General features: G+C 40.8%; 1 protein-coding gene across 1 annotated transcript in view; it reads left to right on the forward strand.

Moving 5' to 3' along the window:
* The first annotated feature begins 24,533 nt into the window (after positions 1-24,533).
* Positions 24,534-27,634, forward strand: part of LOC149275619 (acid-sensing ion channel 2-like) — a 129,549-nt gene continuing 126,448 nt past the window's right edge. The window contains exon 1 of the mRNA XM_089504498.1: positions 24,534-25,097. Within this exon, the coding sequence (XP_089360624.1) occupies positions 24,534-25,097 (564 nt within the window). The remainder of the gene's footprint in view (positions 25,098-27,634) is intronic.

Below are 27,634 nucleotides of genomic sequence, written 5' to 3' on the forward strand. Positions count from 1 at the left end.
GCAAAGACGTACCCTCTAAAATGCTACCTTCCGTCTGTGTACACCCTAGATGAGATGGTCCAGGCACATGGATGCACTATAGATGGTGTTTTGGATACATTGTTACCAGTAGTAATTCTCAAAAGAAAAGGGGCTGTAGGTCCTCTCCGGTTTGGGATGTCCCATTTTCCTGGCTCCTTTGTCTCACATGAGGTCTTCTTCAACATTCTGGAAAGGACATTCTTGAAGACCAATAGACACTAAGGCCTGGAAAAACCTCGAAGATGGCAAACATTATCCATTCAAACCCATCCCTTAATGCAACCTGGTCCAAAACATATTGCGATTCTGGGGGAAATTAAGTCAGATAGAAACCAACTTTTCTAATAATCGAAGACCGTAATGGTGCTACTAAAGGTTCTCGGGAAACGGGAGCGAGAGGTTTGTCAAAATAAGACCTCTAGTAATAAGTTTGTATTTACTGCGCTGGAGCTAAAGCTAAACAAATTAAGTCCATTTCATAGAAAACGTGTTTGTTTAGTCGTTTAAATTCCGTCAAAATCCAGAATTCCAAACTCTAAATGAATTGTAAAGAAATACTTTCAAGAAGCATAAGGTATGACATATGTACAATGAGTACCGACTTGTCTATATTTATCCATACACATGTATAGTACCTAAATATAGAATTCCCAATAACATTCATGTCTTTTACCATCATGCTTCCACAGATGCCCAACTCATTATATGTTTCTGATGCATCTTGGACATTTCACACCAAAGTGATGTTTTTCTTCACTTAATTCTACTTTTTATTTCAATAACCAATTTTTTTAAGCTTTATTTATGGTGTCGCTGTGTACACTTCATGCTATTATTATGATTGCAGATTGGAGTTATTGGATGGGATAATTCATAAGGGTAGCCTGATCCTAAAACAAGTCCAAGGGCCGAATACGTTTTAAGGTTTCAGACTAGGTAGACAAGTAGGCAGACTGTGATTAGTTTTGTCCATAAATTGTAAACAACATCTCCCCTTTTAAAGAGAAGCGCCATATGACTACATCTTGATGACATCATAGAATTCTGCCACTTAACAGTAAACTCATTGTACACCTGGAAAGTTAGAAGGACAAAAAGGTAACCAACAGCCAAGCCCATGGAGACAACCAAAGCCTTGACTATTTTAGTTTCCAGCTAACTGTATTAGGATTCTGCTGTAATCCCATGGGCCATTGCAGACCACTTGAAATCCACTTGGCTTCCATTCTCCAAAAATAAATATACAATATACACTTGATTATTTTTGAAATCTTGATGGAACTCCTTAAAACATATGTCATATGTAGTGTTACAAGGGTGGCATACTTTGTATTGACCAAGAATATACTCATATTTGGCTCAACTTGTCCTTGAATAACCTTGATCTGGAAAGCCTGTCCCCCCTAACTGAATTTACATATCTCTTTAATTTCTGGTAATACTGTTCTGTAGAACAGGGCATCACGCGTTATTGGTACAGTAGTTACTTTATAAAGTAAATTGCAGAAAATTGGATCCTAATTGACTAATTTCAGTTTGCATTAAGAAATGGGTGTTCTGCTCAAAACAAGCTCCATGTCAGGGAAGGAGGAGGGAGGAGAATCGATTAGGACACTCACTAACACAAACAGGCAGGAGAGACGTCTTAGGACATGTCTTACAGGCGGGAATGGATAATCATACTTTTTTTTATTAAGGGAACCACAAAGAAATGTGGCTTATTCACCTGGGGCTGTCTTATAGTACTTGGCGACACAAGAAATTAATATAAGCAGATTGATAAGCGAAGGAAATTGATTGGATCTGTTATTGATCTCAGAGTAATAATTGGTTCTAGTCACCATCTAACCTGTCCGGGTCTAGTACCATGGCTTTATAACAATAATTTATAACAATAATTTCCATCTTTCATCTACTTTGTATCTTGTTGGGCTCACGACCTGCAGTATTCAGTCTTTCTTAACACAATCAACCCCACGGAATTCCATGATTCTCGAATTCTGTAACTACATACCCTGCCCTGACTACACCAGATACACATCTACATTCGTTTGTGTCATGAGGGTTATGGCATTTTCATCACGTGTGACGTCAAAAAGCACGCAAAGTTTTATGAGGAGTTACCACCGAAGCAGGTGGAACAAGTTGGCTTTTCACAGTAATGTTCAGCAGGAGAACCTTTTGAACTTTCACCCAACCCTCCTCTTGACTACCGATGGTCCAGCTTATGACGTGTGTTCTCCTGAACTCATCAGATTCTGAGGTTCCTCAGCTTGGAGTCCAATCCATGTTGGAACTCAACTGATTCCTAAGAATCTACACAAGTCAATTAGGTGTCTAGAGAACAATCAAGACATATACAATGTATTGTATTGCAAAAGAGGAATAAGCTGCAACATTTTAGACCAAATCAGTCGAAGGAGTCTTTACAGCTAAAAAAAAAAAGGCATACTAGATGTTTCTATTTAATTGCCTTCAAGAACCACCTGATTAGACAATATTGAGAGGCTTTCTAGAATGTATTTACATAATTTCATCCCTCTTGGTTGGGTTGGCTGGTCTGAGGTCTTCATTCCATAGTTTCATTGAGAAACGTGGACCTCCTACTTCAAGGTGACAATGACCCCATCGTAAAAATTCCCTACACTCCGAAACGCGCTGTACATTAATTCCCCATCCAGTTCTGCTCAGCAACAGCTGCCATGCAGTCTATCAAATGTTCCTCCTGCTCCCCGAGAAACGCGCAGACAGCCACAGCCCTGACCGCTGGCACATCTGTCACAATCCGTAACAAAATGTGACATGAACAAAACACAATAGTGTGCTGAGTGACACAACGTAGGGGATAAAGGACCTTGAGATTGTCATTTACCTAAATCCCGGGATGGAAAAGGAAAGAAGAGGCATAGCAGCTTGTCTCGGAGATTTCTACAAATAAAGATTCCCAAATCGAGATGGCTGTAGAATATTCGCAAACAATTCTTGCCAAGAAAGGGTATCACAAAAACACAATTTTATTAAAATTTTTTTATAATTAATTACTAAGTTACTTAAAACTTGGAAGTTTTTGTTAATACGGGCAGGTAAATCTTACCCAAATGAAATAATGGCAGGGAAAATAAGAAGATGATACTTTCTATATAGCGGCGGCCGTGCATTCCAATGGATAATACATTCCGTGCTTCCAGACCCATACACCGTGCTTGATAACGGCACAAATAAGTCAGCAGAACCCGTATACCCTTGAGAATAACATTTTCTCAGGGTCAAGGAATAGAAGCAAGAGAAATGGTTTCTAGACAGTAAAAACAGATTGGATCATTGGCTTCTGCTACAGTCAGTATATGTGGAGAAAATGAATAAAAGAGAAAGTGTCTTTTAAACCCTTTGAGTACCAGAGAGGTGAGCTGCAAAAAACAGCTACAGATTTTGGCATCTTAAAAGCTGAAATAGAACCTGCACCTTTCTAGTTTTTTAATTCAATAATGCTCTTCTCTACCATGTATCCTGGGAGGCTGTTCCACTTTTCTACCACCCTCTACTTGGAAGGTAGTAGATACGTCAAACAGCATCCCAGCAGAAGTGGTCGAGGTTAATACAGTGAGGGTATTAAACATGCATGGGATAGACATACGGCTCCTGAATCTAAGAAGAGACCAACAACTGATTAAGGATTGAGTCTTTACAGCAGGAGAAACAGGCCACTAGACGGGGGCCAAATGGGGCCGATCTGACAGCAGATTCTAGGTTTCTTTCTCTGAATGAATATATATTACTCCTCTCTCTTTCTGTCTATTCATGTCCCCGTCTCAGTGTTCAGCATCCATCTCTTTGAATAGACAGATGACTGTCACATCATCTGATTCCCGTAGAGACTGCTATCTCCGTATCGCTGCGCAGTCATCTCGGTGTTTGACCCTTAACTCAGCCGACAGAGAAGAGACAAGAGACAGCACGAGATTAACACAAACTTCACAACCTGCGCGGAAATACAAGCAGCTTCTCCCTCTGCCATCTCTTGGCCTCTGTCAAAACATATTCCCGAGACTGAATGAAGATTTGATGTATTCCTTGACATATATCCTCCCGTACCCATCATGCACCAGTGTGGAAAAGTGGGCTTTTTATTCTGCAAATTACCAAACTGTGCAACCCAATTAAAGGGAACAATTTCAATGCCTAATCTAAAAAGTAGATCTGACAGATTCGGGGGTCCTGTAAGGCCAATCCGATACTGCCATAGACCGTTATTGGACCACATTCATTAGCCATTCAAAGAACTACAATCCCCATAATCCCCTGGCAGCTGCCAACGTTCTGATCACATTTACACTGTTTCAGTAATGCCCACTGCCGGTAATACCTAGACCCTTTCTATGCTCCCTCGTTTAGATACCCAACCACGGTGCCGGTTCCGTAATTCCAAGTGGCATACGGAGCTGGTCGGTGCATCTCCTACTGTCTTTCTCCCTCGAACAGAGGAGGTTACAGACACAGAACTAAACCCTGAAATGTATTGATCGATCGCAACATCCGTCAGGAAGAAATGGGGGAGCGTCGTTAGTCTTTTTAATTTGACAGTGTCTAATAAATCCTACTCTTGCTGGTGTTAGTTCAAAGGGCTGAATTCCAATAATAAGTTATTGGACGTTACTGTCAATTCAAGAGAACGTTCTCCTGCGTCGCTTTGGTTGGCATCGAATAGAACAGTCAAGATACATCTGAATTCATAGCGTGTTGCGTGATTTACATATGTGCGTACACTAAATGCTTTAATGTATTACTATTGATTTTTTTCCCCCCTGGGCGATGCCATATAAGTATTTTTATCTTTTGCTGCATCCTCTGTTTCTTTCCCAGCATCAATTTTCATTACAATGGTCTGTTTATATTTATACACAAGGTGGTGGCACAAGAAGGGGCGATGGGGTAAAAGCTTGAAGCTTTCTTGATCCGTGGGACCATGCATTGCATGGATCAAATAACGTGGGGGACTTGTTAGTTTTTGGAGGACCTCTACTTTCTCATAGAAGAACCAAGGTGTAGAATGGAGGACACATGCGGTGATAAACCATGGGTGGAAACCTTCGACATGTCCTTCATGGAAAGACCCACAGATGCTCAATTCCCTTGTCTTGTATTACTGTATAAAGTCTTATTTACAAAGGTTCTGGACACCTTTCCATACAGGCTCCTTAGAATATCATACACATTGCAGACAGCATTTACAGTTATGGTTTTTATTAATACTTAACGCGTCCTTTGCTAGGTCTTCCAACTCCCCCGTGAGACATTTGTCTGCAGGCGAAGCTATTTTGAGTACACGCCACAGATACGTTGTAGATTTTGACAAATTATTCAGAGCACCCAGTTAGCACTGCGCAGGTGTCATTTGTATTCACCATTTGCCCACCTCACAAATCTTGTCTTCAGATCTACAGGATCTGCAGATCAGAAACGCTTGACTGTAATCTCAAGAGTGATAGGGTACAGTGAATAATTTCTTACGAGGTTCGGTTTTTGGATCTTAACCTCTTACAACTCACAAGATTCGAAAAGCTTCTTGTCTTTTACGTTTCATACAAAATGTTTCCGTTTGTAAATGAAATGTCACATATGGCAGACCCAAAAGTAGACGACCTACCAACCTTCAGCTGGAGTTGGACTTCTACACAGAAACCCTTAGCAAGCCAAACGATGTCGTAAACTGTTTATATCAATTATGGTTGACCTCTGGACTGCATTCTGTTGGACACCACAGCTTCCATGATCTTAAGGTAGCCATTCGGTCCGCAGCTGCTGGAGTTCCATCACTCATAACATATGTTTAAAGTGTCTCTTAATAGATGAGAGCCAACTGGCAGACAAACGGTTAAAAGTTCTTGAGAGAGATAACTATGTACTTTGGGTGGGTGGTTGTGAGGAGGGATAATTACCTACCTCCCCCCCCCATTCCATTCTCACTATTCGCTCTTACACTCTATACCAGTTCAGTGCTATATTTAGATGGGAAGCTACGTTGACTTTGATTTATAATTCCATTAGAAGTAAAAGTCGGTGGATAAATTGAATCTCTTCGAAATATAATATGAATAATGACTGCTTTTGTGCATAAATACCAGGTAGGGAGCAGTATAAGAAAAAAAGGTTCTCCCATTCATTTGTCGAAATATCCAACTGGTGTCAGAGGCGGCATTATGACTCAATGAAGCACTCAGGGGCTTCTCGATGATAAAGGGGATCTCCCTGAACAGGACAGCCTTAATATTATACCTTTGAGACCTCAAGAACACTTTCGATGTAGCAAGAGTATACCTCAAGGATTTTAATTTAAAACAATTTAGCGGAACACTCAGAAGGTCAGGTTGTATCAAAGGGATAAAGTTCGGGCTCAAAATTTTACATGTTTATTTTAACAAATTACTTTTATTAGAATGGATCAGGCCTGTGGCCCTATGAAAATACTTATGAACTTTGGAGAGTAATGAACTAGGGATTTGTTTGGTATCTAGAACTTGATGGACTTTGGCCTGAATTCAATATCTACAGCTTGGTGGACAATGGTGGACTTTTGTTTGAATTTAGTATCTAGAGCTTGGTGGACAATGGTGGACTTTTGTTTGAATTTAGTATCTAGAGCTTGGTGGAAAATGGTGGACTTTTGTTTGAATTTAGTATCTAGAGCTTGGTGGAAAATGGTGGACTTTTGTTTGAATTTAGTATCTAGAGCTTGGTGGACAATGATGGACTTTGTCCTGAACACAGTATCTAGAGCTTGGAGGACAATGGTGGACTTGGTTATGATGAGAACATGGCAGATCCTGTGTTCTTCTGAATTGAGTCCCTAGTTGATTTGTTGGGTTTTTCCACCACCTTAAGGCAGACGACCTTGTTCATTTTTGTTTATATTTCTGTTTTTAGTGAATGTTTATAGATGAGTTTTCTTTGCTCAGTAAATTAAAGTATATATTCAAAAAGAAACAACAGTGAGTAAAACATGTTTTTAAGGAACATTATATTTTCCTGCACTCATTACTATTATATCATAATCTACTCTTATTTATTTTTAATAATTGGGACTTCCCAGAGCATACATGTGGGACCATTGCGTATTTATATTTCATATGCTTTAACAGTAAAAGCTTCAAACCCAAAGGGGATTATCTTGGATGTTCATTTAGGAACTGTCCTCTGCTCTGTAGGGGCAGCCATGTCTATGGCTTTACGAATTCACTTTACTCTGTGAAGGAGGCCATGTTGCCAAGCATTTACAACTTCACTATACATAAAACATAAATCAAAATACATTACCTTTCCTACCCCATATATACGCTATTAATATTTTGATTAGTTGAACCAATAATAGGGGGGTTGTAGTCTTAATCTACGATATTTTATAGATATTGAACTATAACAATTATCATCTTCATTTTTTTTTAAATGAGAACCTTTGCATTGCAATAAAATATCTAAATTCTGTTTTCAAGTCTCTAAAGAAGGGTTAATCAATGCAGTAGCTCAATTTCTGAGGACAGAGGTCTGCATTGCAGTCACAACAATCCTGTGTTATCTCAGACTTTGATCATCTGGAGGTTTTGATTAACCCAGTCACTCAAAGCTCAGGCCGGCTCGACTTTTGTGGCCAACCTCCTAATTCCTGAAAGCCACTTCTCCACGGGGATTTGTACTCGATCTGAGATTGGACACCAGGCTTTTGTATAACACTAGCTCCAAAGAAACCTGATTACACGGCGCTCAGGATAGCTTCAAGAAGTGAGACACAAAAAGTAACAATTGCGGAAAAGATATTGTGTTACCACATTACGCATCACGTAAGCAAAGTATTGCACAGGCTGTGCCTACATCCTACGTTTTTAGTATCATTATCACATTAGAACAGGCCAAGTTACCATCTCTTCCAATACAACCTTCAGAGGTGACCTTTCCAACATATGCATAACAAGTAATGGGACCTATGTACACATCGAATGAATTCCATTAAACTAACACAATCAATGTATTCCTTCAAGGTCCGATGTGGAATGTTTCCATTATCCATGCGGTAACTTAAAGTGTGTATGCGTAAGCTGTAACTCATTAAAAGAGCCAGGAGCATCAAACTCATCTAAAACCAAATTACTAATCAAAGGATGACCTATGGAAAATAGTAGCCAGACTTCTAATCTGAAGCTAGCCTGTAGAATCTAACAGATACGTGATGGGTCAGAGGCTTTTAAAAGGTAGAATGCTACAATATCATTCCTAAATGGAAGACACGATATGTAACACTTTTATCATCTTCATGAAAATGTATCCATCCTAAAACGACCTCCCAATTTGGCCCCTGGTAGCATAGGTTGGACCCATGTCCCACCAAAAAAAGTAAAGTTCAAAATTTGTTGGTGTAGCTCCAGGTCCGGCCCAAGGCATAATGTCGCCTGAGGCGAAGTTTAAAATGCCGCCCCCCCCCATTATCTACCCTTCCTCTCCCTTCCTACCTATTATCTACCCTTCCTCTCCCTCCCTATTATCTACCCTTACTCTCTCTCCCTTCCTATTATATACCCTACCCCCCCCCCTTTTGTACTTACCTTTCAGCAGTCCTGCGGTGAGTCTCCCTGCTCGGTCTCGGTGCCGGCTTGTAATACTGAGCGCCGGAAATGACGTAATCTTCTGGCGCTCAGCATTACAAGCCAGCACCGAGACCGAGCTAGAGGGCTCTCTTCCGCTTTAAAAAAAAAAAAGGGCTTGGGGCGGCAAAGCCCCTTCAAAAGTAGGGCTGGCCCTGTGTAGCTCATGCTGAGGGAGTGAAGACTAAGATATGGAACCCACCATATATATATAGAGAGAGGGATATTTGGTAATATTTGTTTTTTGTTATGTATATGATCAATTAATGTTTCCTTAATTATTTTAAATATTTTCTTTTCTGCTCTACATAGGGAATGTCTTTTTTTTCTAGTTATTATGCATTTTTAAATAATTAATAATAAACATTATGAGTTAGTGTTTATTAAAATGTGCAGAGTGAGGTGTTTATCTGTGGCAGGAGACCCATAGGAGGCTATTAATTCTAGATTATATACAGTATATTACTACATCAACTAAAATAATGTCCCTAGATTACTTCGCCATAAGCCCTACAGAGATAACTGAGATAATGAGTTATTACATCATGTCTTTCAGAGGTTACATGTCCAATTGGGCTTATTAGATACTTAATGTACCCATCAGAGCTTATTCAAGGCAGGCATTAGATCTGTATTTACCGGGCCAAGATGTGATCATTCGTGTATAAATAATGTACATTGGAGATATTTACAGAAGTTCCTAGCGCCAAAGTCTCAAGGCTCCTGCTTTGGATCAGGACGATGCCGCAGAAGGTCTCGAGGGTCTTCTGAGCAAAGCTTTGACCCAAGAAGACGTTACAGATGCAACAGACGTCTCGGGAGTTTATGGAGCTAACTAGCTCGGCAAATAAACCTCAAAGTAACTAAAGGGAATGCAAGGATTGCTATAAAGTACCTGAAGCAGAAAATTGAGTTCATATCTTCTGAAAACTGGTGCCAAAGAGATGGTCCCATCACCACGTTCATATTCAATTTCAAAATAAGAACTCTCTACTCGCGCACATTAAGAAACGTGTTTTGGTACCTTTAGTAACAAATGAACAGAGCAATGGCGGTAACAGGTCCTGGAATTTATCGTTTTCCGACATTTTTGAGAAATAGGGGCTTTTAGGAGTCACATGTCTTTCTTTAAACCATCAACCGTGAAATAGTTTTCTAACTAGACAGCACATGGTATGGTTGTCTGGTATAGAGGTGGCCTAACTTGGTGGTGTCATCAGGGATGATAACCCTACTGAGCAGGAGGACGGGTTCTTTGATATACTAGCGTGGGTTCTTGTAAGTCATTCTTTGCATTCGCTGCTCCGTGGCGTCTCGTATTTGTTTTGGTCTCCAGCTGGCCTCCTCTCGGTCTACGCTGGTCTTGAGGGAGGAATTTGGAAAGATTTGGACCAGTAGGCAGACGCTCTATAAGCTGGTTTATAGCTGGAATTTTCGTGTCGGCCTCTGGAGTGATTAGGAGGGGGCTGCCAAGATTGTTTTCAGAGAACAACAACAAGATCTGAACCATCAGGTGACGGCATGAAAAGAGAAGGGACTCGGCAGTGCTTAGCGGGATACCCCCAGGGGACGAGGCGTCAAAATCTCCTCTCTCCACAAAACTGGGATCCGAAAAAAAACTAGATTAATTAAGCACGTTTGTTTTAAGTAGGCTAACAACTGGAGTATTGGGTAATGTTGGTGTTATATAAAGCAGTGTATCTGTATTATAAACAGAGCGGCGAGTGTATGCGTAATGCGCACAGAGGTGTGTATGTTTGAAGGTTAGGCTTGAAGCCACCCCTGAGTCAGGGTGCTTAATATACTTTCCAGATTTCATTAAGATCTCTACATGACATGGGTTTAGGAAAGGAGGCGTCAAAAGAGCAGCTCTCTGTATAATACAGATACACTCCCAGCTCTCCGTATAATACAGATACACTCCCTGCTCTCTGTATAATACAGATACACTCCCTGCTCTCAGTATAATACAGATACACTCCCTGCTCTCAGTATAATACAGATACACTCCCTGCTCTCAGTATAATACAGATACACTCCCTGCTCTCTGTATAATACAGATACACTCCCTGATCACTGTGTATAATACAGATACACTCCCTGCTCTGTGTATAATACAGATACACTCCCTGATCACTGTGTATAATACAGATACACTCCCTGCTCTGTGTATAATACAGATACACTCCCTGCTCTGTGTATAATACAGATACACTCCCTGCTCTGTGTATAATACAGATACACTCCCTGCTCTGTGTATAATACAGATACACTCCCTGCTCTGTGTATAATACAGATACACTCCATGATCACTGTGTATAATACAGATACACTCCCTGCTCTGTGTATAATACAGATACACTCCCTGATCACTGTGTATAATACAGATACACTCCCTGCTCTCTGTATAATACAGATACACTCCCTGCTCTCTGTATAATACAGATACACTCCCTGCTCTGTGCATAATACAGATACACTCCCTGCTCTCTGTGTAAAATACAGATACACTCCCTGCTCTGTGTATAATACAGATACACTCCCTGCTCTGTGTATAATACAGATACGCTCCCTGCTCTCTGTATAATACAGAAACACTCCCTGCTCTCTGTATAATACACATACACTCCCTGATCTCTGTGTATAATACAGATACACTCCCTGATCACTGTGTATAATACAGATACACTCCCTGCTCTGTGTATAATACAGATACACTCCCTGCTCTCTGTGTATAATACAGATACACTCCCTGCTCTCTGTATAATACAGATACACTCCCTGCTCTGTGTATAATACAGATACACTCCCTGCTCTCTGTATAATACAGATACACTCCCTGCTCTCTGTGTATAATACACATACACTCCCTGATCTCTGTGTATAATACAGATACACTCCCTGCTCTGTGTATAATACAGATACACTCCCTGATCTGTGTATAATACAGATACACTCCCTGCTCTGTGTATAATACAGATACATTGTGACATCAGGAAGGCTGATCTATTCTTTGTGTTTTGAATCTCTGATATAAAAGTGCCAGGTGGATTGGACTTCACAGGTGCTTTTGACGTAAATCTTTAATTCTGACTCCTTTGCCAAAATCTCCCTGCTGAAAAAAATGATTTTTTTTTTCCTGTAAACAAACACAAAAAGGGTTGACTTCTACCTTCTAACAAGTGCTTTGGAAATGCTAATGACTCCTCGGCTAATTGATTCAGGGTCACGGATCCCGACCTCCAGACAATTCAGAAAGCGGCCAAAATGACGGAGAGACAATTGCGAACTCCTTGTGTAGAACACAATACAATAACATGACCAGAATCCTCTCTGCTCCAGGATATTACCAGCAAAGCTCATTAAAATTTGAATTAAAGGTACAGGCAAGCAGGGGACTCAACACTCCCACGTTCTAAATCCTTTATTATGGGTTTTTTTTTTGGAAGAGAGGATGAGAAGATGGAATTGAAAAGATAATAACTTTGGGATAAATTGCAAAAGATAATCAGAAGGCACCAGGAGGGGAAACTCTGAAAGTCTGGATTGATTTTGCATTCAATTTTAGCATGGTAAAAAAAAAACCTCCTAAATAATGCTTAAATTAGAATGCCTGGGCAGAGAGACCACTAATGTTTTTAGAAACACAGAACCTGTCGGCAGATCGGCCCCATTCGGCCCCCGTCTAGTCGCCCGTTTCTACCTCTCTAAAGACTCAAACCTTAATCAGTTGTTGGCCTCGTCTTAGATTTGAGAGCCATATGTCTATCCTGCTCATGTCCTTATTGTATTAACCTCTACCACTTCTACTTGGAGGTTATTCCAATTATCTACCACTCCCTCACTAAATTAAACCTTCCCTCTAAACCTCTGACCCTCTAGTTTTATATTATGGCCTCTTATTCTAATATCTCTCCTCCTTTGATATAAACTTCCCTCCTGTACTTTGTTAAGTAGGAAATTATCTGTTTAGACAAACAGGTTGCTTACCTTACTTAAAGAGTTAATTTGTACCTGGTTAAAAAAAAAAAAAGGATTTAGGCAGGTCTAAAAAAATGATGCAATGTAAGAACACTTTCGAAAATAGACATCAGTTTATTTTTATCATTTGACAAAATGTAAAGCGAGCAAACAGGTAAAAAATATATAAATGAAATCAATATTTGCTTTGACTTCAAAACAGCATCGGTTCTTCTATGTACACTCGCACAAAGTCAGGAGTTTGTAGGCATATAGTTAGGTGTTTGATTAAACAATTATACCAAGAGGTGCTAATTAGACTTAGGCACCAGGTGGCTCTTCGTGCTCGTCTTCGGGAAAAAAAAAATCTTCGTATTCCGCGAATATTCGCCCGTTCCTGTCTTCTCTTCGGGCGAATATTCGTGGACATTCTTCGTGTTCGTTTTTTCTTCGTTTTTTCCGGTTAAGGGGTTAATACGGGGTTAAAGCGTTCCGCAGCAGCTCTGGCGCCAGGAGTTTAAATGTCCGTATGAGCAACTCTATTGGTCGTCAGCAGGGAGACCAGTGGGATCTGCCGGACAAGTTGCTTCATTAGGGGTTAACTTTTTTAAGTTTTTAAAGACTTTTAGGCTCCTGGTGCACTTGTTGCACCTTAAGGGGTTAAGGGGCCGTGCGAGTGAGCCTATTGGTCAACCAATTGGTTGATGCCAGAGGAGGTCCCTGTAGGCGACCAATAGGCTCATTCGCACTGCCCTGTAACCCGTGACGACGAACCTGCGGATTTCCACTTCCGTGAACTGCCGCGATGCCAAGGTAAGTTAGAAGGGGAAGGGACCGGGGAGAGTGGTAGACGAAGACGATCACGAAGATCTTCGTGGTGTGTGTCTTCGTCTTCGCCTACGTTTTACCGCTGCTGTCTTCTCTTCGGGGTGTCTTCGGAACGAACACGAAAACGCACTCTTCGTGTTCGTTTTCATGTTCGCCCGAAGACGAATGCACAAGTCTAGTGCTAATGATCATCAATTTAATATGTAGGTTGCAACACAATCATTAACTGACACAGCTGTGTAGGAGGAATTAGACTGGGTGAGGAACAGCCAAACGCACTAACAAGGTGAGGTTGCTGGAGATAGTTTAATGTCAAAAGTCATACACCACGGCAAGACCTAGAACAGCAACAACACACAAGGTAGGTATACTGCATCAGGCATGTCTCTCCCAGGCAGAAACTTCAAGACAGACACAGGATTTCCAGATGTTCCGTCCAAGCTCTTTTGAAGAAGCACAAAGAAGCGGGCAATGTTGAGGACTGTAGACGGAGTGGTCAGCCAAGGACACATCATGCTTACTTCCCTTTACAATTGAAAGATGTCCAGCAGTGTTATCGGCTCACCATTGGCAGAAAACAGCGGGACCCTGGTACACCCTTCTACTGTCCGGAGAAGTCTTGTCAGAAGTGGTCTTCATAGAAGACTTGCGGCCAAAAAGTGGGAACAAGGCCAAGTAACTCAACTATTCACAAAAAACATAGGAACTGGGGTGCACAAAAATGGATGCAGGTGCGCTAGACTGATGAGTCTAATTTTGAAATATTTGGCTGTAGCAGGAGGTCAGTTTGTTTGCCGAAGAGCTGTTCCTTGCACGTTTGGGGCTGCATTTCAGCAAATGGAGTTGAGGATTTAATGATCTCGTCAATGTTGAGAAGCACAGACAGATCCTTATCCGTTATGCAATACTATCAGGAAGGCATCTGATTGGCCCAAAATTTATCCTGCCGCATGAAACACCCCAAACATACAGCCAAAGTAACTAAGAACTATCTTCAGCGTTAAGAAGAACAAGGAGTCCTGGAAGAGATGGTGTGGCCCCCACAGAACCATGATCTCAACATCATCAACGCTGTCTTGGATTACAGGAAGAGACAGGGTCAGAATTAATATCCAAAGAAGAACTGCTGTTAGTTCTCCAAGATGATTGGAACAACCTACCTGCCAAGTTCCTTAAACTAAGTGTACCTAGAGGAATTGATGCTGTTTTAAAGACAAAAGGTGGTCACACCAAATGGTTCACTAATGGTACACCAAATGTACACTAAATGGTAATTTATGCCCGCAATCTTCTAAAAATATTTTTTTTCTATAATTTGCAAATATTCCTCCTTAAATTGGAGACAGCAAACTTACAATTTATATTTTCTATACGTAAATCCCTTTCTGGAGATAGAAATAGACAATTTTGTCAATAGATTTTGTCATATGATTATGGTTATTCACAACAAAATGTACCGAACCAACGGAAAACAAATCTATTTTTCATGTCTCTCAGAAATTATAATTAATGTTTCATCCCTCTTTTTTGAAAAATATATACGTATATATGCACTTTTTTTGCACCGCACACACATGGGGAGAAGGAGGACAAAACACGTGAACTCCATTAAAAAAAAATCTTAAAATGTGCTTTATTTGATTGATTGCTCTCACCTCTCCTCGAGTATTGATTTTGATCCCTGCCTCCCGCCTGGGATTCAAATTTCGGTCACCGCATTGGCGGAATAGAGTAGAGTCAGTAGTTCATCACCTCCGGCAGAGCCGCAAAGTGGAACCATGGTGTCCTCTCTAAGCCAGCATTTAATGTCCAATTTAAATCCAATTTGTCTCGCGCAGGCTTAATATATTAACAACATGACTTTACCTCTCGCTTCCATTCTCTCTCCTCACCGGCCTGCGAATGGGGACCGGAGGGTCCAAATTTTAAATTGTTCGCCGCACCGCCATCGGAAAAATACAGATAGCTCAATTGATTAGGTTATTAAGTATTACGTTGTTTGTTTGGGCTGAAATGTTCTAAATATATTTCAATCGTTATTCTTACGTTCTATTTAATTTCTTTTCGGTCGTTACGTGTCTGTACTCGGAAGCCAACGATTACGCAATATAATTGGAATAAGGGGAAAATTGAAAAAGCAAGTTGATTTTGCAATGACTTAATGCTTTAAAAAATTTTTTTTTTAAAGAAGCATGCCTTGCAAAAAATATTTTTAATATTAATAATAATAATATAATTAGAATAGATCATCAACTAGCCACAATGTTTCCCTTATTTATTTTTTTTAAACCATTTTTATGTTGATTTAATTGAATTAATAAAATATTATCTGTAGGATACCCCGCTGTGGGAAAATGTGAAACTATTTCCGACTATAAATTCCAATAGTTAATAACCACTTGTGTTGTAATTATGACATCATCACACAACTTGGAATGGAAATAGCCCCTAACAGGCATCTAATCAGATACCATACATAACCTGCTTCGGGTTTCTGGTAATTATTTTTAAGTTTTTTTTTTTTTTTACTTCATCTTGGATAATTACAAAAGCCGTTAAGGGAGTTTTTTAATCTCAGAATATTCTTAAAGTTATGAAATTCCGTTTAACTGTAGCATTCATCCACAAAACTACTGCTGCTTGGTAATAATCATGCATCCACTAGGATAGGCATTCAGTGGCCTTCAAGGGCAACTAGCTACAAGGGGTATTAATGCCAAACACAAGGATTTATAGCCCCCGGATGGTTGACTGGACCATCAACAATTATTTTTTGGAGGATTTATTTTATCACGAAGCTACGGATAATAACACAGAGCAGAACGGAGGTTCGTTTCACTAGTGGAATATCCAGAACTTTAGTCATCTATCCCGAAAGCTATTCCATTCCTGCCGAGTGCTATTAAGCTAAATGGGTAATTCAGACATTAGCGCAACAATTCCCCCTCAGCTCAGATGTTTTACGCTTATAAATATTTAAAAAAATGTTAAAAACTTTGTACGGAATGGGAAAAAATCATATATGCTCTTTTCATAGAAACGTAGGATTAGACCATGTAGAATGCCTACTGTAAAGACTCAAACCTTAATCAGTCGTCGGTCTCTTCTTAGATTCAGGAGCCATATGTCTATCCCATGCATGTTTAACTCCCCTCACTGTATTACCCTCTACCACTTCTGCTAGGAGGCTGTTCCACTTATCTACCAAACTTAGGTAAAGTAAAACTTCCTTACATTACATCTAAGCCTCCGACCTTCCAGTTTGTCAATGACTTCTTGTCCTTTCCAATTACCTAACCATTCAATTTTTTTTCTGATAATATGTAATATGTAATTACTTAATGAGAATTAGTTTTGGAAGCTTTGAGCTTTACCCTCTGTTACTAAAGAGGTTAAGCGGGTTTAACATATTAGTCTCAAACCTAGCATCGGCATAAGAAAAGGCCATCAGAGAATCATTGGAGTTCTGCACAGATTGTAAAATGAGTCTTTACTGCAGGAAAAACGGAACGACTAAACGGGGCCGGATGGGGCCGATCTGCCGGCAGATTCTATGTCTCTATCATTTTCTAGAGAAAGGGTAGAGCGGCCTCTTCTGGACATTCAGTAGATGTCATGTTAAAACAAATAAAAAATAAAAACAAACATGCGGAAAGCTAAAGCAGGGCTGATTATTACTGATTATTATTATTATTGTTATTATTTATTGTTTTATATAGTTTCTCAATATAATGGCACGCGAGGACGGGACAGTACGGTCACGCATCGCTCCCATTCCATGAATTTCTTCTTGGTTTGGCCTCTAGGTCTTCCTCTGGAATAATTACAGGTCATCCATGACTGAGGAATCGGTTTTGCGGGCTCGGAATCCCAACACCATAGCCCCCAACCAAATAAACACACAGACACACACTGTCCCGTTATCCTAAGCCCACCTCATCAACCAATCAAGGCCACTTTCACTTAGATTGGCTGTCCCATGGGCTAGAGAACACATTTTGGTATCTCCATCATGTATTCAGTTATATCTTCAAATTCTCCGACTCCTTAACTCCTTAATGGTGATGTGTTCTTTTTTGAACAAAAAAAGGTAATTGTTGGGGTTCATCAAAGTGTTTAGAATCAATATGATGTCCAATATGATGTTCATTGGTTTGAAGGAAAGGACATGAGAGCAACTATCAAATTATCCTCACCCAAGCAGTCTCGCTCCTTATGTCTCACTCACCCTTCCGTTGACGTAAAGATGAAATCATCCACTAGTCTCAAGTACTCAATATCTATGTTTATTGAATAATATCTTCTGGCAACGTGCAAAATTGGGACCGCTCAACACCCTTTGCACAGACGAAACGAGAATGACCCAAAATAGCTTTTTTTTTAAAAAAAAATCTACTCCTACATACATTTTAAAAATAATCACAGCACAAGTGCATATTATATATTTTTTATGTGGTTAAAGCGTCAAACTTCCTTCCAGGTGAGAGGGGGTTAAACTTGTTGAGATACAACAAGTTTCTGCTTATACCTGATTTTCAGAAAATTCGACTTACATTCGTTTCAACTCTTTTCTCGCATCAAAATATTGTGTTTATATATTGCCTTTATGTTCCTAAGCTGGGAAGGCCCCTGATATAAAGGGATTCCTTACCTCCTTAAATTAATCTAAAAATATAAAGCTAAAAGTAAGCTAATAATTCAAAGTTACGACTCATGTCGTATGACTGATTATAATAGGTAAATATTAAAATGTGTCACTATATTATTATCGCTAATAGATTGTAAGATTGTCAGATCAGGACTGTCTTCTCCTTCCCTACCGGTCTGTCGTAATGAGTGTTAAAACACAATTTGACAATAAAATTAAGGTTATTGTTCATTTTTTAACTGTCTCTCTGATTGTAATAGCGCTCTACGGAATCTTTTTCCTTCTTTTCTGTGGCTTGAAGAACTTATCAAGTTAATAGGTGCTTCTGGCTTCTATGGTCCACTCATGGACATTGCATTCCCTTATCTGTTTCAGAAGGAAATGCTGGCTTCATATTGTGTTTCATTTTGTTCCATTATTACAAATAATATGGGCCTCCAAAATTCTAACATGTCTGGAACGGATCTCGGTACCCCGGATAGGTATATCCGCTAAAGTCGGCTTCTTCCGCTACTCCGACTGCTGAACCTCTCGCTTATTATTGGCCGAAACTGGCTGGATATCGGCGGTTCTTGGGGCAAATAGTGGCCATGGAGGTCTTTGTCCTGTTAGTCGTGACCTGATGGAGAGTAACACCACACACCAACCCCCTTCCCAAAATGCAGGTACCCCAACTCTGTGTCCGAGCTCCACAGTCTTTAGAGTCTCTGGTAATTGGGGCAACACGGCACTCTGTAACGGGGGAAGAAGTAGTCCCAATGGACCTCACCTCACCTGCCCACCTCCCCAAAAACAGAACCCCTTCCAAGGCCAGGGCCCATAGTCTGTAGGGAGGAGGCTGGCCCCCAGGCCCCCTCCAGGAGCCCAGGGCACAATCGCCACTTTATTCCAGGAGACATCCTACCATCTTCTGCTCCTCTCTCCTAATGATTCATATGGACCAAGGTTGACGGACCAGAGAAGAAACTTCATATTGCTTTACACTTCATTTTACTTTACTTTTCTTAATTTATTGTGTTACTAATTCTTTTCATAATCTACGGAGAGAAAGCGATATAAACAAAGAACATAATGCCGGGAATAAGAAATAAATTATAGGAGAGCAAGTCCTGTCAGAACGAAGAAAATATTATTAAAAGGAGACATAGCAGATGGTTAGGTAATTAAACTTCTAAACCACCACCAAATAACAGATGTTTGTTCACAAGGCAGACACTCCATGAACAAAAGCGGTGGCTGGAAACCGATCACATATATTCTACCCGACTCATTATGAGAATAATGCATCACACGGTGATGTAGGAAGCACTTTATCTTTCTTAATTCAACCCCCAAACCTTCTGCTCCTTCCTATCTATATGGGGTTGGATTTGCATTTTTCTTCAATAAGCACTTTGCTTATCTAACAGTTCTTGCTGATTATGATGGTGATAGATAAGTGGAACAGCCTTCCAGCAGAAGTAGTAGATGCTAGTACAGTGAAGGAATTTAAATACGCATGGGATAGCCATACGGCTCCTGAAAATAAGAGGAGACCAACGACTGATTTAGGTTTGAGTCTATTGAGTATAGACTAGATGCGCACCAGGAAGCATCCCAACCACCACAGTCCGCCCATGAGTTGAAAAGTTTTCTTTACAATCACTGCTTCTGCGTCTTTGGAACTGTCTATGAAAACGTAACATGTAACAAATAGTTCCTCTAAATAACCGATCCTTGTAATACAGAAAGAAACTGAAGTGGAAAAAATGTACTGCGCTCAGTTTCCATTGAAATCTAAGAAATAAAGAAAAAACCATTTTGGAAATACTCAGAGACTGTCTATGAGAGAGAGAGCCGAGAGATAATAGAAAACAATTACATTGTAACTCTATTCCCTACAAGTCAAGAGTGGAATGAATAGGCAGGAAGTCCATACAACGTACTTGGATGTTCTTCAAGAGTTTTTTTCTTTCTTCTAGAGAAACAGTCTCAAGGCGTTTAATCGTTTGGGTGTTCGGGGTGAGCTTGATCTTGGTTCCTCAGTCTTGTACATCTCTAGAAAGACAAGGAATATAGGAATTATGTAGAGGGTTTATGAAGGCTACTTAGAGAAAGCATGGTGTGAGCTGGTAGAATAGACGGAAGTGAAGATACCTTCATAATACAGAAATCACAAAAGGGGGGGGGAAATGATAACTTTGACGGCTGAAAGTATAGTATTTAACATGAGCTTCCAGGACATGGAGGTCATAGAAGCTCATTGACCTAAGCTTGAAGGCTTCTAGTTTAAGCACGTCAAGATTTTGTAAGACGTTTCAAGAGATCATAATCTAAAACTAGAAAGTCAGAGGCTTAGATGTAAGCTAAGGAGTTTTTCTTTACTGAAAGGGTGGTAGATAAATGGAACATCCTCCCAGCATAAGTGGTAGAGGCTAATACAGTGATACATGGGATAGACATACGGCTCCTGAATCTAAGACGAGACCAACGACTGATTAAGGTTTGAGTCTTAAGAGCAGGAAAAACGGGCAGACTAGACGGGGGCCGAATGGGGTCGATCTGTCATCAGGTTCTATATTTCTTTACTTTTTCTTTAAGAAGCGTTAATGACGGTTCGCTATTTCCAGTTTCCAAGCAATAATTTACATCAAACAACAAATAATATTTTTTATCCCTTTAATAAATTGTAACAACTCTTCTGTCTAGTTTTACACTAAGGGTCTTGGACGATACATTTTTTATAGAATTATTTTATTATATGAATTATTTGAAAGTCTGCGTACTCGTTTGTGCATAGAAGTAAAGATATACAACCCATTCAGAGCTAAAAAAAAATCTGCAACTCATAAAAACATCAAACTAAAATAAAGCAGATTTACAACGTCACATGTCAATACAGTAATAGAAATGGGTCCCAGTGCTTCGGTACCCAAAGGGAGAAAACTTCTCCTTCCAACCACTAGGTGTCAGCAGTGCACCACCAATGCACGTTATAGACTTCAGAGACTTCTCTATCCCACCACTAATTGTCATCAGCGCACCATTAATGCAGGTTATAGTGTAAATAGTGAAAATTATTTTGCACGATTGCAAAACAAACTGCAGCATTGACCCAAAGCCCTAAGAGTATATTAGCTCTGCTCCCTCCCTGCCATAGTGTCTAAGGGTGGTCCAACAAAAATTAGATACAGGCTTCATGCTCCAGCAATCAATATAAAGTGTTTAATGTGCAGTCAAACTCTTAGTCCAGCTCCTATTAATCAAATCCTTATTTGCTACCTATAATAATCACAGGTTAAACAATGCAATAAGGGATTGGGTTGCATTGCAAATGGCACTAAATGCAGTTACGGGGGAGGCGGAAGATATCCATAGATCACAGCCGGATGAGGAGTCGTTATCAGACGCCTGAGGGTTGGAGATTCATGCAATCTAAGGTTTATTTTGTTAGAAATAAGTCAGGGAAGTTGTATGCATTGGTTCCCGTCTGCCTTTAAAATGCCGGTTTCTCCGCTTTCTCTAGAGTTTCTAAGAGTTCGTAAGCAGGCGTTTATGAAAATTGTACTTTACAAGATCACGTCGGCCACTTAATGCGCCAAATCAACCATGTGCAGAACAACATTTTTATAAACTCCGAGAGAACACCGATCCCCTGGAGAAAAAAAACCACACAAAATATTAAATATTTAACAGCTTTCTTTGCTGGAAAGAACAACATGATCAAAATGCTCTGAAGATCAACGCAATAAAATATCCCTAACAGACTATTTGAGCTGCTTATTTCCCTTTCTATGTCATGGCCAGAGCTTGATTCACATCTAAGTTGACCCAAGGCAAAAAAAAATACTATGGTATTCATACCCTCACAAACAAAGGTATTATTGGGTGAAGTATTTTTGTAACATGTGATTGGTAACATTGGAGAAGCAACTAGTGGGGTCGGAAACAAGACAACCCCATAGATTTTGGTCACAAAGAGGACCAAGAGTCTGGGGTGTATTTTTGGGTGACTGTTCTGGACCTGACCTAGGACATTACCACAAGCCGCTCCCATCTATGTTACCGATGGATTTCCTCCGGAACTTCATGTCTTCTTTAGGTACATCATATCCCGGGGGAGGGGTCCTTCCGACCCTGCAGAGCTTGGTGCAATATAAATGGGACGGTTTCAAGAGAGAACTTTGATCTTCCCCAGCTGTCTAAACCCCACCAGGGCCGTCAGTCGCGCAATAGAGTGAAAAATGCCTTTAAAAAATCTATATTATAATCTGTTTCATCCATTCGGCAAACAAAAATAGCCCCATGTGGGCCACTGCAAAATGTGTAAACCTTTGAATGACATTTTTGGCTTATGGGCATAGTTGGGAACTCTCCAGGTTTCACTCAGGTCGACAGCTAAATCCTCAACATCGTGGGAGCAGGGCCCTGACCCATTTCCCCTTAAATGGGGGGGTGGGGTGTCCCGCGTCCACTGGTGTCCCTTGGAATGACGGCGACAGACTTGCATAAGACGTATCATAAAGCATGACCTTAGTGTGGTAATGAGATTTGAACACCATTGTTCCCTACTAGTAAATATTCTATGCTTATCGAACCTCGAGCTTTTAGATTTTTGTTATCCAGGTTTTAACTGTATTTATCATTTATCGTAAACCCTCTGGACATTTTAAGCAGTGTTGGACTCCCACCCCCAGCATGCTCTATCGACTTTTCCAGCCTGTCATACTTTAAGATTGGCAGATTTTGCCAATGTATCACATTTTGCTGCTTAAACATTTTATTTCAGATGAAGACATTATATACTGATCTCATTTTTTCAACCACAGGGGCAGAATCTTTCATGCCTGACTTGTTTATGTTTGGAGAGCTGCCATCATTTTAAGCTTATAGATACCAAAGAGACTGCAACTGTCAGTTTTGAGCTGGGTATTAAGAAGGAGCACACTGACAGCCGATCACTTGCATGCGGTTTCTGTGTTCCTGCACAGTAGGGTATCATTCGTCCTAATTTATTACCTTTATTCCCAGCTTCCAACCTGCTCGCAGACCGGCTTATAGAATTTGTTACTTTTTTTGTTGCAGAACAGAACCAGCGACATGTGCGTCCATTAAAAGGATTGTATTGGAAGCAGGGCCGGCCCTACAATGGAGCCGAGTGGGGCAATTGCCCCAAGCGCTTTTTTTTTTGAAGCGGAGGAGAGAGAGGGGCGCCGAGTGGTTTTCGCTTTCCCGCTCAGCGCCCCTCTCTCTCCTCTGCGAGCCCTCTAGCTCGGTCTCGGTGCCGGCTTGTAATGCTGAGGGCCGAAAGTGACGTCAATTTCAGGTGTTCAGCATTACAAGCCGGCACCGTGGCAGAGCAGGGAGATTTGCCGCAGCACCGTTTAAAGGTAAGTACAGGGGGGGGGTAGATAATGGCGTCGGAGAAGTTTAAGGGGGGGGGCGGCATTTAAAACTTCTCCCCAGGTGGCATTAAGTCTTGGGCCGGCCCTGATTGGAAGGTTAGCGTGTGTATGTGTGTGGGGAAAAAGGAAACTTGGCACACACATAACAACAATACCCAGGACACATTTTCAGCCTCCAGGTCAGCAAACAAATCTTTTAATGCTTGAGATATATCTGCTTTTCCCCTGGTGTGTTACTGAGCTGAAAATAAAAAACTGCAGATAAAAAAAATAATAATGCAACTCTCCAGCTGTGACTTTTGCAGTTTATTACTGCCCTGAAGGCAACTGAAGTAACCCCCTCCTATAGTTTCCCTACAGTGTTAGTGTGTGCTGCTGTCCTACAATGGTCTGTAATGGATATGCAGACAAATACATTGAGGGGATGTGATGCATGTATACTCAGCTCCTTCTCGTCACCTCTGCTGCTTTCACATCGAGGACTGCTGTCGAGGCAGAGGGAAGGTGGATGGATGAGAGAACTGAGAGAGATGCATTAATTCCAGAGATCGGTCATTAAGAAAATAAACCTTCTATGATATCCTCCTCCGGGGAAAAGCCAAGCTTGTCTGCTCCGCTAGTTAACGCGCATACACTGCTGTACGCTGGTTTGAAATCTTTTTTTTTTTTTTTATTCATCGGGCTGCTTGGCTTGTTTAATCACATTTCTTCTCTGTCTGCTCGTGAGAACGAGGTGGGGATGGAGCGAGAGAGAGAGAGAAAGATGAATTCCGCTTCTATTGGCCGGAATATCTTTCTCTCCCCACCCACAGCAGTTCGACCTCACCTTAGTGTCTCCCCACGCACATCGAACCCTCCTTATCGCAATGAAGAAACCTACAGCCAGAGTTTCTATGGATTTTATTTATAAACAATTACCCCCAACAGTCGATCATTGAGTTGACAGCATCTAGGAGGGAAGGAGGGGGGTACTGTGTGGGTCTGCTTCTCTTGTTTGATGTAGGGAGGATTTAAAAAAAACAGAAACTGGAGGTGACTAACCTACACCTCCCTGGTGGAAAGATGGATCTGAAGGAAACCCCCAGCGAGGATAGTTTGGGAAGCTTTCACCCTTCCAACATTCAGATCTTTGCCAACACATCCACACTTCACGGGATCCGCCACATCTTTGTCTATGGTCCCCTGACACTCCGCCGCTTCTTGTGGACGGTGGCATTTGTGGGTTCCCTGGGCCTCCTCCTTCTTGAGAGTTCCGAGAGAGTGGCCTTTTACTTTTCCTACCAACATGTCACCAAAGTAGACCAAGTGGTAGCCGACAGTCTGGTATTCCCAGCTGTCACCATCTGCAACATCAACTCTTATCGCTTCTCCAGGATCACCACCAATGACTTGTACCATGCCGGAGAGCTGTTGGAGCTCCTGGATGTCAACGGGCAAATTGTGGAACCTCACTTGGCTGACCCAGATGTCTTAGCCATTCTGCAGGAGAAGACCATGTTTAAGCACTTCAAACCCAAGACCTTCTGTATGGGGGAGTTCATAGAAAGGACTGGTCACGACTTGAAAGAAATGATGCTGTACTGTAAGTTCAAAGGCCGCGAGTGCAACCACAGGGATTTCAAACCGGTGAGTACTATGGATCTATGACAAGCATGAAAGATGTTCACCTCTAGAAACTGGTAGGGGTCAGCAGTTAAAATGAGTTCTATGTACCAAGGCAGTCCGAAGTATGTGCTGTGCCTGTAATCTTTGTTTGAGTTACATGAGAATCTTGAATCGGCTGTAGCAACATGTTGACGGGATTCTAGAGTGAAGCAGACATTTAATGCACTATCCAGGTCATCCCATTCTGTAATTTAACCAACGCTTTTCCTTCTCGTACCGGTTTACGAATAGAATCCTGGTTCACACGGGTTCAGTCATTTCAAAGAAATTCTTGATACACCAAGGCTAAGAGATGCAGCCAAAAGAGGGAGCGTTTCTTTCAGCCAAAGGGCCACGAGATTGTCTCTCATCCACATGGCACGTGGATACGAGGCCTGCCAAAAATTTCTGGATACATTCAACTAGAATCTGGGTATCGTCCATCCTTTTTCTTATTTATAGAATGCCAGGAAATTCTCTTAACATCATTTTTATTGGAGAGAATCACACAATTTAGTTGGTAGAGAAGCAACAGGTCTCAGTCTGCAGGGTTTAGAGCACACAATCTGTACAGTTTGACCATCGGTTTACTGAGAGACATATTGATTGATTTCCTGCAGGTGATGACTTTGAGAATTGATTGTTGAAGGGTGTTGCAAATGACGGTATCCGTGTTATAGATTTATAGGGAACGATGTGCGTGCCACGGAGGTGCCCCCCGGATCAGAGAAACTATACGGATTTTGGAATTTTTGAAGAACCTGCCCGGGATTAATACTTCCTGGATATGGGAATAATTAAGCAAAACACATGATCTCAGACAGGAAGAAGCTGAAATCTCTCTTCCTGTTTAGAAATATAATGTTTTGTTTCCACGTCAAAGTTTGTATTGGCCTGGTTTGGCAACACTGCACCCTGAAACCACTTATGTGGAGTAATAGGAGGGGTTATAGGGCGGGTTATGTGGAGTAATAGGAGGGGTTATAGGACGGGTTATGTGGAGCAATAGGCGGGGTTATAGAGTGGGTTATACAGAGTAATAGGATAGGTTATAGGGCGGGTTATATGGAGTAATAGGGGCAGTAATAGGGTGGGTTATGTGGAGTAATAGGAGGGGTTATAGGGCGGGTTATGTGGAGTAATAGGAGGGGTTATAGAGTGGGTTATACAGAGTAATAGGATAGGTTATAGGGCGGGTTATATGGAGTAATAGGGGGAGTAATAGGGTGGGTTATGTGGAGTAATAGGAGGGGTTATAGGGCGGGTTATGTGGAGTAATAGGAGGGGTTATAGGACGGGTTATGTGGAGCAATAGGCGGGGTTATAGAGTGGGTTATACAGAGTAATAGGATAGGTTATAGGGCGGGTTATATGGAGTAATAGGGGGAGTAATAGGGTGGGTTATGTGGAGTAATAGGAGGGGTTATAGGGCGGGTTATGTGGAGTAATAGGAGGGGTTATAGGACGGGTTATGTGGAGCAATAGGCGGGGTTATAGAGTGGGTTATACCGAGTAATAGGAGGCATTATATGAAGGGTATATGGAATAATACAAAGGCTTATGAGGGAGGGATGAATACCTGATAAATGAATTTTGTAAATCAAATGTATGACACTATTGAATCAATAAACTGCAAATTGATCTTTTTTTCTCAAATCAAATACATTTCTATGTGAATGGAGCCACGGGCCTGCTATTACTGGATCCTTCACTTGAGCTTAATGGCCTTACATTCTAAGCACGGTTGATAAAAGAAAAATACAGGTCCACTGGGGACAAATGTTTAATTAGGAATTATTAGTATGTTTGGCCAACATTTTAGAGCTATTAAAAAATTCATATTATGTACCGCTAAATAGCAGAATAAGACAAATGGGATTATTCATCTTAAAATACAGGGCTGCGGAATAATGGCTGTTATTACAGACTGCGATTGCTGCATTTATTCTCTTACCGTTCGAATATTTCCATGGACGCTTCACCTAGAAATAAACAGTATACCGGGGCGGAATACTCTGCCAGCAGTTTAATTTTATTTTTACCAAAAGCTGGTAAGAAGACTATGCATCAGCATTAAAAAAAAATAAACATTTTAATGCCAGTAAATGCATTTTTCCAGTATTTCAAGAAAATGACAGGTAACATGAAAAGGCTAAGTACCTCTGTAGTAGAAATTCTAATTATTGGCACAAATTTGGGGTTCTTCAAGAAGAGCCCTGTTTAATGTCTGGTAAGATAGGAGGTTTCTTGAAAGTCATCTCACTGTATACATCATACAGGGCTAGCTCTTCCCCTTCCACAGCAGAAGCTCATTGGAATCAGTTGTAATGTGAGTGATGTCTGGAAATCATATTTCTAAATCTTCCACATGTCTCTGAATACATTACCGTGGCCAGCTAAACATTACTGTATTCAGAGAGTTAATACATTTTATGCTGACTAATCACGATATATTCTACATTACAGAAAGATTTCGGACTGAAAGTACAAACACAATGGGTTTTATACAGTAGCCAATG

The sequence above is a fragment of the Sceloporus occidentalis genome, unplaced genomic scaffold (assembly GCF_023333645.1).
Source record: "Sceloporus occidentalis isolate IW3139 unplaced genomic scaffold, rSceOcc1.0.p SCAF_274, whole genome shotgun sequence".
In the NCBI taxonomy this organism is placed as follows: Eukaryota; Metazoa; Chordata; class Lepidosauria; order Squamata; family Phrynosomatidae; genus Sceloporus; species Sceloporus occidentalis.